Source organism: Lutjanus erythropterus, chromosome 8 (assembly GCF_056507025.1).
Source record: "Lutjanus erythropterus isolate fLutEry1 chromosome 8, fLutEry1.hap2, whole genome shotgun sequence".
Lineage (NCBI taxonomy): Eukaryota > Metazoa > Chordata > Actinopteri > Lutjaniformes > Lutjanidae > Lutjanus > Lutjanus erythropterus.
In genome coordinates, this window is record NC_139324.1 from 7206866 (window position 1) to 7225407 (window position 18542).

General features: G+C 37.5%; 1 protein-coding gene across 1 annotated transcript in view; it reads right to left on the reverse strand.

Annotated features, from left to right (window-relative positions):
* vwa8 (von Willebrand factor A domain containing 8) overlaps positions 1-18542 on the reverse strand; it is a 131690-nt gene that overhangs the window by 54826 nt on the left and 58322 nt on the right. Inside the window, exons 23-28 of the mRNA XM_084724361.1 lie at positions 16617-16752; positions 15714-15833; positions 13053-13258; positions 6393-6544; positions 1698-1806; positions 855-993 (exon numbers count right to left, since the gene is read on the reverse strand). Coding sequence (XP_084580487.1) covers positions 855-993; positions 1698-1806; positions 6393-6544; positions 13053-13258; positions 15714-15833; positions 16617-16752 — 862 coding nt within the window. The remainder of the gene's footprint in view (positions 1-854; positions 994-1697; positions 1807-6392; positions 6545-13052; positions 13259-15713; positions 15834-16616; positions 16753-18542) is intronic.

The window sequence follows — 18542 nt, forward strand, 5'->3', positions numbered from 1 at the left end:
AAATCTATATCTCTTATGTCTTGTTAGGTCTTCTGATTTTTTTCTATTGTTGCTTCTATTATGTTGGGTTTTTTTTGTCCTATGTCTTTTACATCTTGTTCTTTTATGTCTTGTGATGTCTTTTCTAACTTTTTTGTCTTGTTAAATTGCTTACATCATTTTTTTTGTCTTGTTGCATCTTTTACGTCTTATTATGTCTTTTATGTCTTGTGACATCTTTTATGACTTTTTCATCTTGTTATATCTGTTTTCTCGTTACGTCTGTTATGTCATTCTTTTATCTTGTTGTTCCCTTTCTGTTATTATGTCTTGTTACGTCTTTCATGACTTTCATCTTGATACATCTTTTTTGTCTTTTTATATCATTTTCATCTTGTTATGTCTTAGATATTATCACATCGTTTTTGTCTTTTTACACTTCTCATGCTTGATGTGACTAACACACCAAGCAATAATTTTTCCATGTGTTATTGTTCAGTCTATTTAAGTTGATCAGTTGATCGTTTGTTAGTCAGTCTTGATGTTGGGAAGGCGGGGCACAATGATGCAAAATAAAAACAACCAATAATTTTCCTTAAACGCATTAAAAGTAAAGTAACAAGCCTGTTTTAAAAATGTAAGGAGTAGAAAGCTTTCCTGATTTCTGATCACCATCACTGAATTTGTTGTGTTTTATCAAACACTGTTTCCAAACTTCAAGCAAGTGAAATGTCCAATTTTTTTTCTTTTTCTCTCTTCATCCTCTGGAACCTTTAATAAACCTCTGGAGGAACATAAAACCAGTGACCTGAGAATGTATAGTACAGTGTGAAATTTGTGACAGTGTTGATAGTGTTAGTGTGTGAGTGTTCTACCATCTTTGGTGGAGACATCGCAGATGATGTTGACTTCGTTCATGGGAATCTGCCAGTGAGCTTTCTCTTCGCTGAAGCTCAAAGCCCTGCTCTCCTGTCTGTTGCAGGGGTAACCCTGAACACGCAGAAACACTGGACCCTGGAAACACAACACACATTGTTACACACTGTGTGCACATAAAAGTATAAAAACAACCCTGGTGTGTCATCTTTATGGTTGAAAGTAGCTGGATTGTGTGGAGGAATGTTTCTACCAATGTTAAAAAAAATCTTGCAAGTCATTATTATGAAAACCTTGTTCAAAATATTGACTTAATATTTCAGGACTGCACAATAATTGCAATAAACTCACAATATGGCCAAGTGCAAAATCCAGTTTGCAGAACCAGGTGACAATTTTTTTGAAAATTTGAAAATGACTGCAGCACACTGCACTTCTCAATGGTGCATCTGTGAGATCAGGACATTCAAGCAGTCATAGTTCATAAATAATACAGCAGATACATATTCACATAGTGGGACTAAATACTTACTCAGGATAATCCATATACCTTGTTGTGAGCAGTTTCATGTAGGAACTACTTTCTTTTTAGCAGAAAGAAAGTAGTTCCGGTAGATTCTACGGCTGAAAGAAAATAGTTCCTCACACTGAAAAATCTACATGGACAAATAGCTCTAAAAATATTTTAGATTTTGGTGTGTACTCTCCCTGTAAGTACTGATCCTCAGCCTATTTCACCACTTATGGGACATGTGAGGGAACACACTGTTGTACATACTGCTGGTGAACTTTGAGGATTGTCTAAATGTGTCTCTTGAGGTGTGTTTCCTTCGTGTGTTTACCTTGATGTCTATGGGGTGTGTCTCAGTGGGACAGAGCAGCTTCCGGCGAGCGTTGCCTCCCTGGTTTATCGTCCAGTAACCAGTCATCTTCACCTCTGGCAGGGACAACCTACAGATTGAAGGTCACATGGTGACAACTGCCTGGGAACACCTGAAAAACTGTGAATTCATGAGATAGAAACTATCCAAAGTTGTGGGTAAAGATGGAAATTAAAGGACCAGTGTGTAGGGTTTAGTAGCATGTAGCAGTTAGCTTGCAAACTACAAACAACTTGTCTCACTCTACCCTTTCAAGAGGGAAAGTTTTTTTTTTTACCAGGATCACAAAGTTATTACCCACCTTACTCTCACTGGGATTGGCTAGAGCTCAATATCTTCGTTGGTTTGGGTTCTTCGAGTTGATTAGGGTTAGGCATGAGGAGTGTGATTGGTTAGGGTTAGGGTAAGGGTGTCAGAGTAAGCCAATCAGTGGCAAAGTAGGGTGGGTCATGCCTTTGCAATCCTGGGAGAAAAAAACATCACTTCCAAGAAAGAGAAAAGCGTGTTTGAGCAGTATTCCTGCCTTTTTTAAATCAGGAAGTGAGACAGGGGTCCTTAGGGTATAGCTGGCCTTTTTTATGCCTGATTAAATCATGTTTTTGTAAAAATCTGAGGGGGTGGACAGAAATCTGGGACACAAACTTAAAGGGCCAACATTTTCATTAAAAAAATCCATTTTAATAAAAATGACTATAATAGCATATTTGCATACCTATGATTTCAGTATTGTTGTATTGTTAGTTTTACATTTTGAAGGTTTTTTAACACATTTTTAAATTGTTTGAAGTTGTGAATTTTTGTCTGGGACAAGAGTGTTTTCTGACAGAGCAAGATTAGAAATGGAAAAAAAAAAATCAAAACAAACCAAAACATTTTATAAATTACATATATTTCATGTAAATAAACCTGAATGAATGTTCAGTGTTGGTATTTATTTTTTGGTAAGACATGATTTGTCCTAATTCTCAAGAGTGGGTGGAATATTATTTTCACTATCTGCCATATTTCTATAAAGCCCAGTAAATTTTACACACCGGACCTTTAATGCCACGTGGTTTTTTGTGCGCTCCTGTTTGACAGTGCACCTTGGCAAACATGTTATGTTCTGATTTCCATTTGAAAAATCATGATTCACTGTCACCATTAAAGTAAAATTAATTTATCTTATGGCCACAAAATGACTTCAGATGGAAGCTGCACTGAGCAGGATTTCACGAAAACACGCTTTAATTTGATCCCACTGTTTCTAGAGTGGATGGAGCCAATATATGTGGGACATGTGAGTGTGTGTGTGAGTCCCTGCTCAGCTTGTTGTGTCTGGCCACATGTTTACTGATCTTCTTGTGAATCATAGCTGGATTGTGGCCACGGTATCGGCTGCAGGTGGAGTGAAAGATGCAACGAAACAGAGAAATTCCAAGAGGATAAACGGGCTGAGGGATGGACAGTCCTGTAACCATAAATATTTCTATGAATGGAAAAGCAATGAGATACTTAAGAGAAGCTGTGTCTTGTTTCCCATGTCCAAAATTGGACATCAAGAGACAAAATATTTGCTTTTACGTACACGAGACATTGCAGGATATAAACTGTTCAAGATGCACTTTAAATAATAAAAAAACACCAATCCCAAAACGTGCAGACATAATGGAACAGATAATCTATACAATCAGTTATGTAATTGTTCAAGGAAAATACTTGTTTCTGCCCTGCTCTGTTCTCAAGATTATACTTGAGAGAGTAATGAAAGTGAATTTAGAAATGATATCAGTCAAAATAAAACCACAGGAGACAGAAGAAACAAATATTTTCCTTTATTTGAAAGACAAAGCTGTACATAATGAGACAATGTGGTGAATATTAGAATCTTATCTTTCCTTTAGAGGAAAGGTGAGGTAATGTGAATGATCTAGACAGCCATGAACACTTCAGGAAGCAGTGAGCAGACTTCATGGAAGCCTCACAGTTTGATCCAGTTTGAGGACTGAATGATAACATTGATTTCAAGCTTCAGGATTTCATTTCGAAAAGGTGCAAATCCTCTAAAATCAGACGTGAAGCTGCTTCAGAGGAACTTTGGAACCTTTGGAGGTGATCTGTTAGCTTTAATTTCTCAAAATATGTGGAAACTGAGATTGTAATGTTTTTTTAATTTTATCTGACATATTGTTCCATAACATGACAACATGGGAAAAAATCATGCTAAATAAAAATCTATTCAGTAAAAATGAACCTTCTGTAGTCTGTTAAGATTATAAAATTTAACATCTGACAATAGATGATCACTGCTAGACAGAGCAGGATATGATGACTGTGGGGTTAATATTTTAAAGGAGCTATATGTAAGACCTTTAGTTAAAAAAAATCCTTAAAATTATCAATATAACAGTTTTGATGTTATGTAAAACACGTCTGTGAGTTGTGTTATATCAACTGCAGTGAACAGCTAACCTCAGCTCGTCCTGTCTTGTAATACCACTCCGAACCTCAGGAGGTGACAGTGAGTCACTACAGTGTCCAGTCTGCCCTCAGTCCAACATGACAGGATCAAAAAATCACACTGCCCTGAGAGGCAGAGACAGACGTGACGTGACAGGAGAGAACTGTTGCAAAATTTAAAACTAATCTGTGTTTAGTAAATCCAAGTTTCCTGATGTAAAATGAAACTGAATAAAGTCTGAATCAGTATGGAGACTTGTTTGCTTACCTAAACTAGAGTCAATAAAAATACAAAATAAATTCAAATGCCACTGAGACCTGAAAAAAAACCAAAACATTATTGTTTTCTAGCTAGCTAGAGTTAACAAAATATTGTTTTCTAGCTATCTAAAAAGTTAGCAAAATATTCTTGTTTTCTTAGCTAACTAAAAGGCAACTGGTTTTTCACTGTTGTTCTGTATTCAGATCAACAGGAGTGACAGATAGAGACCCATCGTAAAAAACTCAGCTGGGTTGAAGTATAAGTTGAAAGTTAATTCTGAATCACATTTTAAATTGGACTTTAAGGTTTTGGTGCATATTAAATTATGTTTAGAGTAAAAACTAAATGGAAGTTTAAATTTAATCTTTCTTATCTTTAAGCCAATTCAATAGTTTGGTGCAACATAATTCAAATCTAAACCATGATATAGTCATGTTTAAAACCGAATCCTTGTTGGTCCGACCCAGCCATCATGTTTCTTCTATAAATTGGCTATTTAGTAAAAGCTTATGAAGGACAGTGTTAATATATTTGCTAAGTTAACTGTTTGTTGAAAGAAAGAAGAAGAAAGCATTGAGTTGGCATTTCCTCCTTTCTTATAATAGGGGTGGACACTAACTTTCTGGTGACATGCTGTCGCCAGTTTGTGAGACTGAATTCGACAGGAGACAAAGTGTCACATATAACTCCTTTAACACACCTGACCCTTCATAAGTCCGGCCCCTGTCGGAATCTTGGTCAACTTTCTGCTTGATTAGCTAGCTAATGAGCCAGCGTGTTGAGCAAAATGCTAGCTCACTAGCTAGCAAATCTACACAACTTGTTCGCTGGCTAATTAGATCTGAGAGCTAATGTTAGTAAAAACCTAGCTAACAAGTTAACTCCACATCAATCGTTAGCTAGCTAGTCAGCTAATGTTTTACCAACCAAAGAAAAGTATACCACCAACTTCAAAATGTGCTTTTCTTTTCAATATAGCCTAGCATAGCATGTCAGGAAACAGGGAAGGAGAAACTGGACTGAGGTTCTGCTGGGAACCAAGCTTGCTCAACTGTTACTGGAGCTCAGAGCAAAAAGGGTGGGATTTAAAGGGATAGTTCACCCAAAAATGAAAATTCAGTCATTATCTACTCTCCTTCATGCTGATTGAAGGTCAGGTTTAGTTTTTTAGTCCACAAAACACTGCTGGAGTTTCACAGGAAAACAGTGTTGCAGAAACTCCCAAACAATGGAAGTCAATGGTGACCAGTTTTCAAACAGAAAAAACAACCCCCAAAAAACATTGTCCACCTCCATACTGCTCGTCTGGTGTAATCCAAGACGACTAATGTGTCAATATGCTAAGATGAAATATGTTACTTACACCATGTTTTTAGCCTGAAACTTCACTGTAGATCTTTAGCTTGGAGCCACGTTCACATGCACACTGTCTGAACTGTGTGTGTGTGTGTGGTGTGACGGTGTGCATGCAAGTGAATGGCATGTTAGAGCTTTAGAAGACTTTGATTATACCAGATGAGCAGTATTGAGGCATTTTATGTTTTTCTTCTTTTTTGGTTGTTTTTCCCATCACTGGTCATCATTCAGTTAGGTTGTTTGGGACATTCTGAACCACAACTGGGTAAACTAACCCTTTAAGAAACTCTAACTCTTTGTGAACCCAAAGAGCTCTGAGTTTTGTACGATGTTATCAGTCATATTCAGGTGTACTTGTACTCTCTGGAGGTACTGTCAGTAGACCGTGGTCTGCTTGTAAAACTCTTAGTGTATTTCTGTCAGTCCAGGCTTTGTGATGTCTTAATTTTAATGAGATTCACAACGTAACCAGGTAGGCTGTTAATTAATACCCTACTTTAACCCTTTTGGACGAGTCTCTGTCACTGTGTGTGCATGGACGTGCCCTGACTGAGTGTTTGTGTGTGTTATCCTAGTGTCTGGTGCTCCTGATGTCTTACTCCTTAGCCAGTTTGACAGAGCTGGGCTTGGCTCCGATGGGAATCCCGTGCTTGTGCAGCGCTTCGATCAGAACCTCTCTCATGTCTTTGTTGTAGGAGTCGAAGTCGAAGACGTTTCGCACCACGTTGGCCAATCCCTCATCAGGGAATTTCTGTTGGGAGGAGAAGACAAGGGGGGAAGAGGGGACGGGAGGGAAAAGGTAGAGAGGAGAAGTAAGAGAGTAACGAAGGGTGGAAGAAGGAAAGGTCAAGGGACAAGAAAGAGAGGCGGAGAGGTGAAGGCGAAAAGAGGTGGAGAAGAGGGAGGACAGTGAAAGATAAGACAGGAGAGAAAAGAGCAGGATGGGTGGCAGGTAGACAGAAGAACGGGAAAAAAAACAGAGAAGATGGAGTGAAGAGGGTCAGAGAAAGAAGGAGAGTTAATATGATTTACAAATCCTCAGCAGAGGTCAAAGCAGGGACAGAGTCTGGGATATGATGAGACAACTCATCTCTAGACTCTGACCTCACACTGACAGATGAGTGCAAAGAAAATAGAAGACAGAAGATACAAATTTTATTGCCTCAATAAATTTTCTTTATGTACAGTAACTATGGTGATACTTTGGTAAATATGTAACAAAGACAGAGAAGTAGGGCGGCAACTAACCATTATTTTTTTTTTTATCATTGATTAATCTGTTGATTATTTTCTCAATTAATCAATAAATTCATCATGTACGTCATGACCGTCTGTGTGCTCCACATGCTTGGATTATTTTTTCAAGTCATTCCTGTCCTGATGTTAATAACTGTTCATAACTGTCAATGATGTTAGCAACTGTCACTGACTGTAACTGACTGTTAATGACTGCTAATGACGGTTAGTGTTATTGTTTGATTCTAATTGATCGTTAATGAAGGTTAATGATTATCAATTATGTTAACAACTCTTTAAAATTACTACCAATGATGTTAATAACTGTCAATAACAGTTAATGAATGTCAATAAATGTTCAAAACTGTTAACTGTTCATGACTGTCAATAATATTTATAACTGTTAATAACTGTCAATGACTGTAACTGACCGTTAATGACTGCTAATGATGGTTAATGACCATCAATGATGTTAAAAACTGTTCATAATTGCTGATGACTGTCAATGACTATTAATGACTGTTACTGACAGTCAATGATGGTTAATTATTATATGATGTTAATAACTATTGATAACTGTCAATAACTGTTAATAATTATCAATGATTCTCATTGATCGTTAATGATGAAGGTTAATGATTATCTATTATGTTAGTAACTGTTAATAACTGTCAATGACTGCTAATAACAGTTAATGACTGTTAATAACTGTTTATTTATTAACCGTTTAATAACTGTAAATGATTGCCATTGATTTTACAACTGTCTATAACTGTCAATAACAGTTAATGAATGTCAATAAATATTCAAGACTGTTAACTGTTCACAACTGTCAGTAATGTTTATAACTGTTAATATCTGTTAATAATTGTTAATAACAGTCAGTGAATTGGAGAATTTTGACCTTTTTATTCAAAAATGACTCAAAACGATGAACTGATTATCATATTAATTGATGGTGGTTAATTTAATAATTGATTAATTGTTGCAACTCTACAGAGAAACACAGACACTGTAAGACAGAGGCTTTAAGCCGTTAAGGAAACTTCACAAACTTATTAAAATGTTCTGTCACTCGTGAAGCAGAGAGGTCTTGAATCACCCTTAAAGGGTTTATTTCACAATAATGACCTGCTCACTGTACATTATCCTGCTTATTACATGGTTACTTACCAACAAAACAACATAAATCAATAAATTGACACAAAATATTGATTTCAAAAAGGATTTTGTTAGTTTAAAAATGATTTTATTACTCCTCCAGAGTATGTGATTGGAACTGTGTCCATAGTAACGGCCTGTTCTTCATAGCAACGGTCTGCGATACAGAAATAACAGACCATAGAATCCAGCAATTGATCAATCAGAATAGAGTATTTAACAAAGCCATGTAATCAATGTTTTTAAAAAGGCACAATGCTGTAATGTCCGAACAGCCGTGGATTCAGGTGTATTATTAGGGTCATAACTTAACCTTCAGACTTGCATATTACAATGTATTTACACCGTCAGGCCTACAAATTGTTGCACAATCACCCTCACGAGCCTCATGAGAATTGCTTACACCTCAGTCACAGACTGAATTTAAAGAGCACTGGGCTGTAATGATCTGATTCTCAGTTACCTCAAAGGTACAATTATGACCATATCTGAAGTGGTAATCATTTTCTACACTGAAGAAGCAATTTACTCAACTCGAAGAAATGACCCTGTATCTGCCCCACCCCTGCAGATGTCAATATTGGTGGTGATTGATGATGGAGCGGGGTGGCCAGTGGGGAAATCAAACTTTAGAGCTTGTCCCTGTGCACTGAATTATTGATCAGCTGATTTCCCTCTCCTCTAAGCCTTGTACAGCTGGTCTCTTATTTGTTTCTTTCTCCCTCTCTGGCTTAAATACTTGTGTTCATTTCTAAAGATCTATCTAAGACAGGCAAATGTGATAAACGTGATAATTAAATGCAATCAAAATAACGCTGTGTGCAGCCACTTGCGCAAATGAGATGAAAATATCCCTTTTTTTCCCTAGTGAAGCTGCTGGCAGCCTGTACATGATGAGGATGATGGAAGAGAAGGTGAGGAGGAGGAACATGGTCTATGTGAACAGCATGTTCTCTACACCGTGGCTCCACACTGTTCCAAGATGCTTACTACTGAAACAATTGGTGCGAGTTCTGGAGATACAGATATAGACAGATCCTGACCAAATACAGACTCAGTGATCACAGTCTGTCCACACAGAGAGGACTGTGATCTCCTGTGGTGGAGTTAAACATGGTCCTTAAGGTTGTTTTCTATCTTGTTTGTTGTTCTTATGGTGATAATTATGAGGATCTTGGGTTGTAAACTGTGATGTGATATGTAGGCGTGGCTTGATCATAGAGTCGCACTTCCTCTTAAAATGTGACAAATACAATAAAATCATCAATAAAATACTGTCTGAAATGTAAATTATTAATCCCTCATTTCAGAGGACTTGACATCAATGTAAAGGTAAAGGTTCTATTAGGAGATATCAGATTCTACAGATAAAACATCATCAACTTAATTTGGTACAGAATTGATATTGACCGTAAAGATTTCTGCCTTCTCTTCACTATAATGGGACTAAATGTGATGCTCAAAGTAACAAAAAAATTAATTTGAAAAATTCAAAACCAGCAAATCATGACCTGGCTACTCAAGATAATTCTTGTTGAGAGCAGTTTCAACTAGGAACTACTTTCTTTCTGCAATACAATCTATTGGAACTACTCTAGAATCTTCAGGAACTGCTTTCTCTCTAATATAAAGAAAGTAGTTCCTACATGAAACTGCTCACAACAAGGTGTGTGGATTATACTGAGTAACCAGATCATGATTTTTGTAAAAAAAAAAAAAAAAAAAAAAAAAAAATGCCACTTTTAAATTTTTCAAATGTTCTTTTTTTTTCTCTACACCAATAAACATCTAGATGAATAAACAGAACTACAGGTCAGAGGAAAAATATGTGTCTTTGATTTCAGGGTGAACTGTCCCTTAAAACTACAATGACAAAGGACTAACAGAAAAAAATGTGTTAACCATAGGACCTATGCTCTCTGCTAAACATAAAAGTATGTTAAACTGTGTTCAGGGGTTGTTTTCACTTTGTGATTGAAACTCTTGAATAAACCAGAATAAATAAACTGTTCTCTGTCTGAAGTCTGTTTAGTAATTTCATACAGGTTTAATCTGGAGTGAAGCAGCACGAGGATCACTCAGCATGAAATACATGGCTTTAATGATGGCAGACTTCCAAAGGACACAGGAAGTGAAACATGACCATAATCACTCACAGCTATCAGCTAAGTTGGATGGATGTTTTGTGGTCTCTGAATATTGAGGGAAGTTGTACTTTGAAATTCAAATGGAACATGATGACAAATTCATATCATATCATGTGATACTGGACAGACAACATGTAGTTTTATTCCAATCATCCCCCCACCCCAGATTTATTCAGTGATCGGCCAGGTGTGTGCAGGTAAGAAAGTAACTTCCCCCGCATTCCGGTGTCTCTTTTTCTTTATTCGTTACAAAATATTATGGTCACATGTTGACCATTAAAATATGGTCAACACGTTTACTTTAAATACCTTGGCACGTTCCTACACTCCCAGCTGAGCTTCTCTGAAAACACAGAGTTTATTTCTAAGAGTTGCTCACTTAACCTTCTCAGGAAACTCTGTGTCTTTGGTGTGAGTCACCAGATTTTTTTCTAGCTTCTTTACAAAACTACTGTGGAAAGTGTTTTAACCTTTCGTCTTCCTGCTCCGTACAGTCACTTACAGACTTAAGAATAAACTTTCTAGGACTGTGTCAATGTTAAGTAAGATAATTAGCAAACCCCAGCAGCCTTTGAACCAATTTTTTACACAGAGGATGAGGAAGAAGGTGAGGAGCATCCTGTCAGATTGCTCCCATCCTCTCTGCAGCCAGTATGAGCCTTTCAGCTCTGGGAGACGCTACAGAGTCCCTCTGGCAACTAAAAATGTATTTAAGAAGTTCTTTGTCCCAAGTGCTACTGATATTGTAAACTCTGCAAAGTAACTGATGGGATCTGGACCACAGACGTGACATGAAGTGCTCTTAGTGTTTGAAGATAGTGATTTTTCTGCAATGAGTGACTCTGGTTATGTTGTTCTTGAATGTCTAAGCTCTCTACCGAGGACTGTTCAATAGGGTTCTATGTCTTATGTTATTGATATTGATAATGAAATCTTAATAAAGTTTTTTTTGGTTGAAATTGAGCAGAATTTGTGAATTTATGTTAAACGTTAGAAAAATACTGCATGCATTTGAACATGTCAATAGCATTCTTCACTGATAAAATGTGTTATCCTTTCAGGCTGAGCAGGATCACAGCGTCTGCCAGTAAACAATATTGTTTACTTTATTGTTTTACATTATGAGCTAATGTAGCTGCTACACTGTGTAGTTGACATTAGCAGTGCTAGCAGCAGCTCCAGCCTGCTCTCCCTGCAGGTTAACATTCACATGTCAGTGCTGAATGTGTCACACATTGCTCCAGTACGAGAGGTTATACGCCAGTTTATTCTAACACAGCTTACATGCAACCTTAGTTGCATCCTTTTTATTTTCCAGATCAAAATACTTCAAGACTGTGCAGTTTACAAGATGTCATCTGTCCACTTTGCTGATAACAACTTGGGCTGCATGATTTGGTAAAAAAAAGCCATATTGCAGTTATTTTTTATTGTAATGTGACGTGATATGATTAGTGGAAATGATCAGTTTTACTTTTATTTTCACTGAAAAAAACATTTAAAATTGTGATGATGTGATATTTATTGAGGTCTGAACCAAACAAACACGTTTTCTTTCATCTGAAGAACAAGAAGTTTTCTTATAAATCTTTCCTTTTTCAAAAATTTGGGATTTGGATATTGCAGTTGGTCATATTGAAGTTTTATTGTGATTACGATTGATTGTGCAGCACTAATAACAACAATAACACACAGGACATGGTCTCTCTTCTCTGTCACAGCTGTGTTATGAGAACACTCCTCTGCATTATTAAAGCATGTAGCAGTGAAGGATTAAGGTCACATCATCTTTATGAATTATTGATAAAAAATAGTCTCAGACCAAAAACTGAGAAAATAACAAAGCAAAAGGAATGTTTTACTGTTGAAGGATATGTACTGTATGCTGTGCAGGCTTAGGGAAACTGCACTTCACAGGATAACGTAATCTCGATACAAAAAACACGCAACTGTATTCCATTACAGTCAGTGATAGAAAAGACATAATCAGATTACAGATACATTTAGTAAAAATGGGGATCAGTTTTCTGCTTCTTACATGTGAATATTCTCTGGTTAGGTTTGATAGTAAACTGAGTATCTTTGGGTTGTGGACAAAACAAGACATTTGAGGACTTTGGGAAACACTGATCAACATTTTTCGCCATTAATTGTTTAATGCAAGAATTGGTTGACAGATTAATCAATGATGAAAATAATCATTACAGGAAAGACTTGAAAAATAGGTCCAAACACGTGGAGCACACGGCTGTCCCTGTCCTTGACTAATAGTTTTTAATAATAAAAAAAAATACCCTGATTAAATTAAATGTCAATATTTTCTGGTTTCTTTACTTCTCTCTCACTGTAAATTGAACATTTTTGTTATTTTGTTGTTTGAGTTGGACAAAATAAGACATTTGAAGACATCGTCTTGAGGTTTGATCAACGTTTTTCACCATTTTCTGACATTTCATGGACCAAACAACTAATCGATAAATTGAGAAAATAATCAACCGATTAATCGATGATGAAAATAACTGTTAATTGCAGCTGTATTATGCTAAACAATATCACCAGACTTTAAATTGAGGTGCTCCAAAAGTGACTTAAAATAATCTAATTACATTACTTCAATATTATGATACGTGAAGTAGGTTACCGACTACATTTTTAACAGGTATCTGAATACATTTTTAAAGTAACCCTCCCAACCCTGATAGTGTGTCTTCTTACCTGGAGGTGTTTGACGATGTTGACCACCTCTCGGGTGGAGTAGGGGTAGGAGATGGTGCCCTGGTCGGCCATGGACCTCAGCTCTCCGAAGGCGGCCACCAGCTTCTGCAGAGTGGCATCGGGGACATCGGGGCCGTACTGTTTAAGCATGGCCAGCTCCGCATGGGGCTTGGGATTGTCCACAGCATGGCAGCTAAAAATATCACCTGTTCACAGGACAGTCACTGGTTAGACTTTCCTGTAGTCATAGCTGCACCATTTCTAACCACACTGACACTGTAGCCTCTTTCACACAATGCTTCTGGTAAATTACTGGGATAACCAATGGGCCTCATGCAAGAACATTTTCATCCACTTATCTAAATTTCTTCCTTACTTTTTTCGTATGGCTCATACGAACACGCCATGTCAGATTCAACAAACACTTGTAACTTCAGAAAACTGTGTAAATTATTCACCTGTGTGTATTTGAGTACACATCCATAAGACTTATAAATTAGCATAATTAATGCCCCAATAATACCATAAAAGGCTGCACTTCCTGCACCATGTGTCAGGAAGTGTTCATTCATGAAAATAGCATCCAAGAGAAATGAATGATGAGAGGCTTTATATGTAAATTTAGTACTATATTATAGTTTGAAATGCTGTCGAACAGGATTTAAGTGTAATTAAGTTTTCAAAGTCAAAATGTCTTTAGATTAATGAAATATACAGTTAGTAGTGAAACACTTCAGACTGGTTACTGCTAACTCTACAACAGGTCTGAACCTCGTAAACTGTGTTCGTATCCGAAAGAAAATTCAAAACATGAGAAAATTGTTGAATGCAACATGTTGTCATAAGTCACTCGTACACACAACTTAAGAACAAATCTGTTTGTACGAATTATTCCTGCATGAGGCCCTTTGCCGTCTTGCACCTTCTCACACAATAACAATGCTGGAATAGATGGGGACGGTCCAGCAGGTGGCAGTAATGCAACACTGATGGACACCGACTGCCGTAAAACCCAACAGAAGAAAAAGAAGATGGGGGGGTGCGCACATGACAGGAGATTATTTTCAGGAACCCTGTATTCAATAGTGCCTTCCATTTGTACTGGGAAGTCGGATTTCCCAAGTTCCCAGCCAGAAATTTCAACAGGATCGCTCCCTGAAGTTGGATTTCTGACATGGAAAGTTAGACGACCTCAGAATCCAAGATGGCTGCCCCTTGCAGTTGGTGAAAGTTGTAATACAAACTGTTTATTAGCACCTCTGTCTTTTCTTGTGTCTCTTTAAATCAGTCATACACACAGTACAGTAGGGCTGCAACTCAATTATTTTCATTGTCCCTCAGTCTGTTGATTATTTTCTCAATTAATCAATTAATTAATCCTGTCATAATCTTGTCCAAACATGTGGAGGACATGGACATAGAACTCATGATTCTAACAAGATTAACTCATGATGTTATTTTGCTCTTGAAAATAATAAGTCTTTCCTGTAACAATCACTTTCATTATAGATTAATCTGTCGATTATTTTCTTGATTAATTGATTAGTTGTTTGCTCCACAAAATGTCAGAAAATATTGATCAGTGTTTCTAAATGTCGAAGACGACATCCTCAAATGTCTTATTTTGTCCACAACCAAAAGATATTCAGTTTACTGTCAGAGAGTAGAAAAGAACATCAAAAAATAACTCAAAATGATTATCAAAATAGTTGACGATTAGTTTAATAGTTGATTAATGATTGATTATTCAATTAATTGTTGCAGCTCTGCAGTACAGTTCATACTCCATCTGTTGGCATGTTTCAGCTGTGTTTGTACATGCAGAATACTGCAAAATGCATTGTTTTCAACAGGCATTGCTAACAATGTCATCTCATGACGTCCATGACCTCCTCACTTTGACCTTATGCCACGCAAAATATTTATGCCCTGTAGCCAAAGTGGCCTTGGTGCTTCACCTGTACAGTCCCATCTGATTTCTCCTCTGTCTGTTCAGATATCTGTGTTTTTTGCTAATTGGGTAACATCAAGTGAAACAGTGCGCACACAACCAGCAGTGGGTTAGATCTGGAGCCTTGTACAAACAGCTGGAAAACCTCTGGACTATGTAGAGAGAAGTGCCGATGTGGACAAGCACAAGAAATGCAGCATGTGCATACAAGCAATAGTGTCGACGTTATATATTACTCTACAAATCTGTGTGTTTTGTGCTGTTTATCCATCTAGATAGTTTTGGTGTGAGTTGCAGAGTTTTGAAGATATCAGCTGTAGAGATGTCTGTCTTCTCTCCAATATAACACAAGCTGAGTGCCATTTAGTCCCATTACTATACTGGAGAGAAGACAGATATGTCTACAGCTGATATCTTCAAAACTCTGCAACCCACACTGAAGAAATCTAGATGGATAAACAACACAACAGGGAAAAATATGTCCTGAGCTAATGACTGACAGCCTTGACCTTGGTCTTCTTTGATCTAACAACCAAATTTAGAAGTTTATGGCCCATGAAAACAGCTGATGATCTTAGTTTTTAAATACATCAGTTTGTTATTAGACAGAAGAGAGGATCACTAATCCTCCATTGCAGGCTGTGGGAGTTGTGTGTGTGTGTGCGTGTGTGTGCGTGTGTGTGTGTGTGTGTGTGTGTGTGTGTGTGTACCTAGAGCTCCAAAAAAGTCATTGCCCAGGAAAGGAAAACCAGGTCGGTTGGCCAGGACGAGCATCCTGAAGTCTGGGTGCATGACTATGGTGTTGGGCCTCCCTGCAGCTTCACGTGGATCTTTGGAGGAGACGCAGTCAGAGTTAGCACATGAAATGACAAGCAAACAAAAAAAACAGACAAAAACAGGCACTGATACTTCCTGTTTCTGCCACTACTCTCTTTAAAAAAAATATTATATAATCACTTCTGTGTGTGCATGTGTGTGTGTGTGTGTCTGATCACTGGACCTACACCTTGCTTTTTTGTGCACATTCATGACTGTATGCTGACATTGTTTCAGCTCAGGACAACGTATGTGGAGATCATTTTGATGTTGGTAGAACTTTACAAATCTCCGCTGGTTGCTCCTGGCAGTTGCGCTGACATTGCAGTAGGTGCTTCACCATCTGTTGCCTGGAGGAGATCTACACTTAAGTTCTAGTTCTTCATGTTCGGACCTGCTTTACGTGACTGAGTTTCACACTCACCTCTCCTGCTCTGATAGCATTGAGAGCTGTGTCAAGTTTGTGTTTATCACGTCTCAAGGTTGTGTTTACATTCCTGTGAGAAGAAGAGCTTCTTGGGATTGGAGAAGCTGTCAGCAACTAGTGTGATTACGTGAGACTACTTGGAAAATCTACAAGTTTACAGTCAAGCAAGATCCAAAATCTACTGGTACCTGTCCATAAAGGCTTTTATCCTAAGCCTCCTTTAGTGGCCTGCAGCTGATGTTTTACTCGTGTTTGTCTTCTAGGACATCCAATCCTCATCTCATCCGTTTTATGGTCCTACTTCTATCTGCGCACTGTATCTGGGACATGTCTACTGTCAAGGTGTTAAACCCTGCATGTGCGTGTGTACCTGAGATGATTCTGCGTCCGTCGGCCAGAATCATCTCTCCGCTTTCCACCAGGGTTTTGAGGATGCAGGTGACGTTAGTGGGAGCTTTGTCGGCCTCGTCGATCACTAAAATGTGACCCAGTTTCACCGCCTTCACCTGCGCGCACACACACAAACACACACACGCTTCGTTTGTTACGAAGAAACAACATGCACATTACAAAGACCTCATCTGACTTTCAGACTTCTTTATGATGACATCACCTTCCCAGATCTCAGCTATTCACTTGGTGAGTACCATGTGACTAAAACCAGAGGTGGGAAGTAACTAAGTACAAATACTTTGTTACTGTACTTAAGTAGATATTTCAGGTATCTGTCCTTAACTTGAGTATTTATTTTTCTGTCAACTTTTTACTTTTACTCCATACGTTTTAACACAAATATCTGTACTTTCTACTCCTTACACTTTCAAAACAGACTCGTTACTGAAGTGTTAATGGATTTGACAGAGCAAGACAAAAAAGACGTAATAATAAAAAATCACAATGAGAGACAGAAGACAGAAAAAGACAGAAAAGATGTAATAAAATGAAAAGATGTAGTGAGACAAAATTGACATAAAAGACAAGAATGATGATTAAGACATAACAAGACAAAAACAAGATAAGAAGTAACAAGAAAAAACTATGTAAAAGACATAACAAGACAAAAGACACATAACAAAACAAAAATGCTGTAATGAAAACAAACAAAGACAGAAATGACATTGCAAGACAAAAAAGACAAAACAAAACAATAAAGATGTAACAAGACAAAAAAAAAAAAAAAGAGAAAAATTACATAAAAGACAAGACAAGAGTGACGCAAAAGACGGAACAAGACAAAAACGACATAAGATGAAAATGACAACAAGATGGAACAGGGAGATTAAGACAGTTAGCTACATTTTACTTTTATACTCTGAGTCCATTTCAGAGCCTGTACATTTTCACTTTTAGTGTGGCAAAAAATGTAGTGCACTTCTGCTTGAGCAAAGAATGTGTGTACTTCTGCCACCTCTGATCAAAACCAATAGAAAGGATGGCAAAATATATGTAAATAAAGATGATAAAGGCGTCCACTGTCCTCCAACACAGGTGCCAACTTATCTAAAACAGTTATTCCCAAAGTACAATCTGTGTCCGGCTGCACCTTGACAAGTCTTGAAAAACAAACAAATTAAACATTTTTGAGTTTCAATTTGATAAGTTTGAAAATATGATAAAATATTTATGATTAATTTAACACATCTGATATGTCATCAGTGGTTTGGTTCAATTAGTCTCATGTGTTAATGAGAGTTGTGATTAAAGGTTTGGGCGGCACAGAAGATTTTCAGATTTCTAATTGGGCCAGTTCACCCCAAAATCAAAGATACATTTCTCCTCTGGACTGTGATGCTGTTTATCCATCTATACTGTTTTGGTGTGAGTTGCCTTCTCTCCGTTATAATGGAAATGGATGGCTCCAGTCTTGTGGTTCTCCAATCGCAGAAAAAAAAAAATCTGACAAACTCAACAGTAAAGCCGACCTGGTTGCTCAAAATAATCCATTCAATTGTTCCATCTTATTCCCAGGTCGGCAAATACTGACGCTCTGAGTTGCTGGCTGAGGTCGATATTTGACAGTAATTGATGGCCTTGGAATGATCAATCAACAATCCTCCTCCAGAATTGCTTACTGCACCTTTAATATAACGTGCAGCGCCTATGGGCCGGGTTAAGACTCAGTGTCAGTGGAGGTCCTAGCTACTGTGCAGCTGAGGCAAGTTAATTTTCAAAATAATTACTTTAAAATGTAATTAAACCACAAATGTCAGCCATGAGGTGTTGTCTCTGAGGATCGGATCAAATGGACACATTCCAGCTGAACACCTACAGGACCAACACCGGTGACTAATAAGCA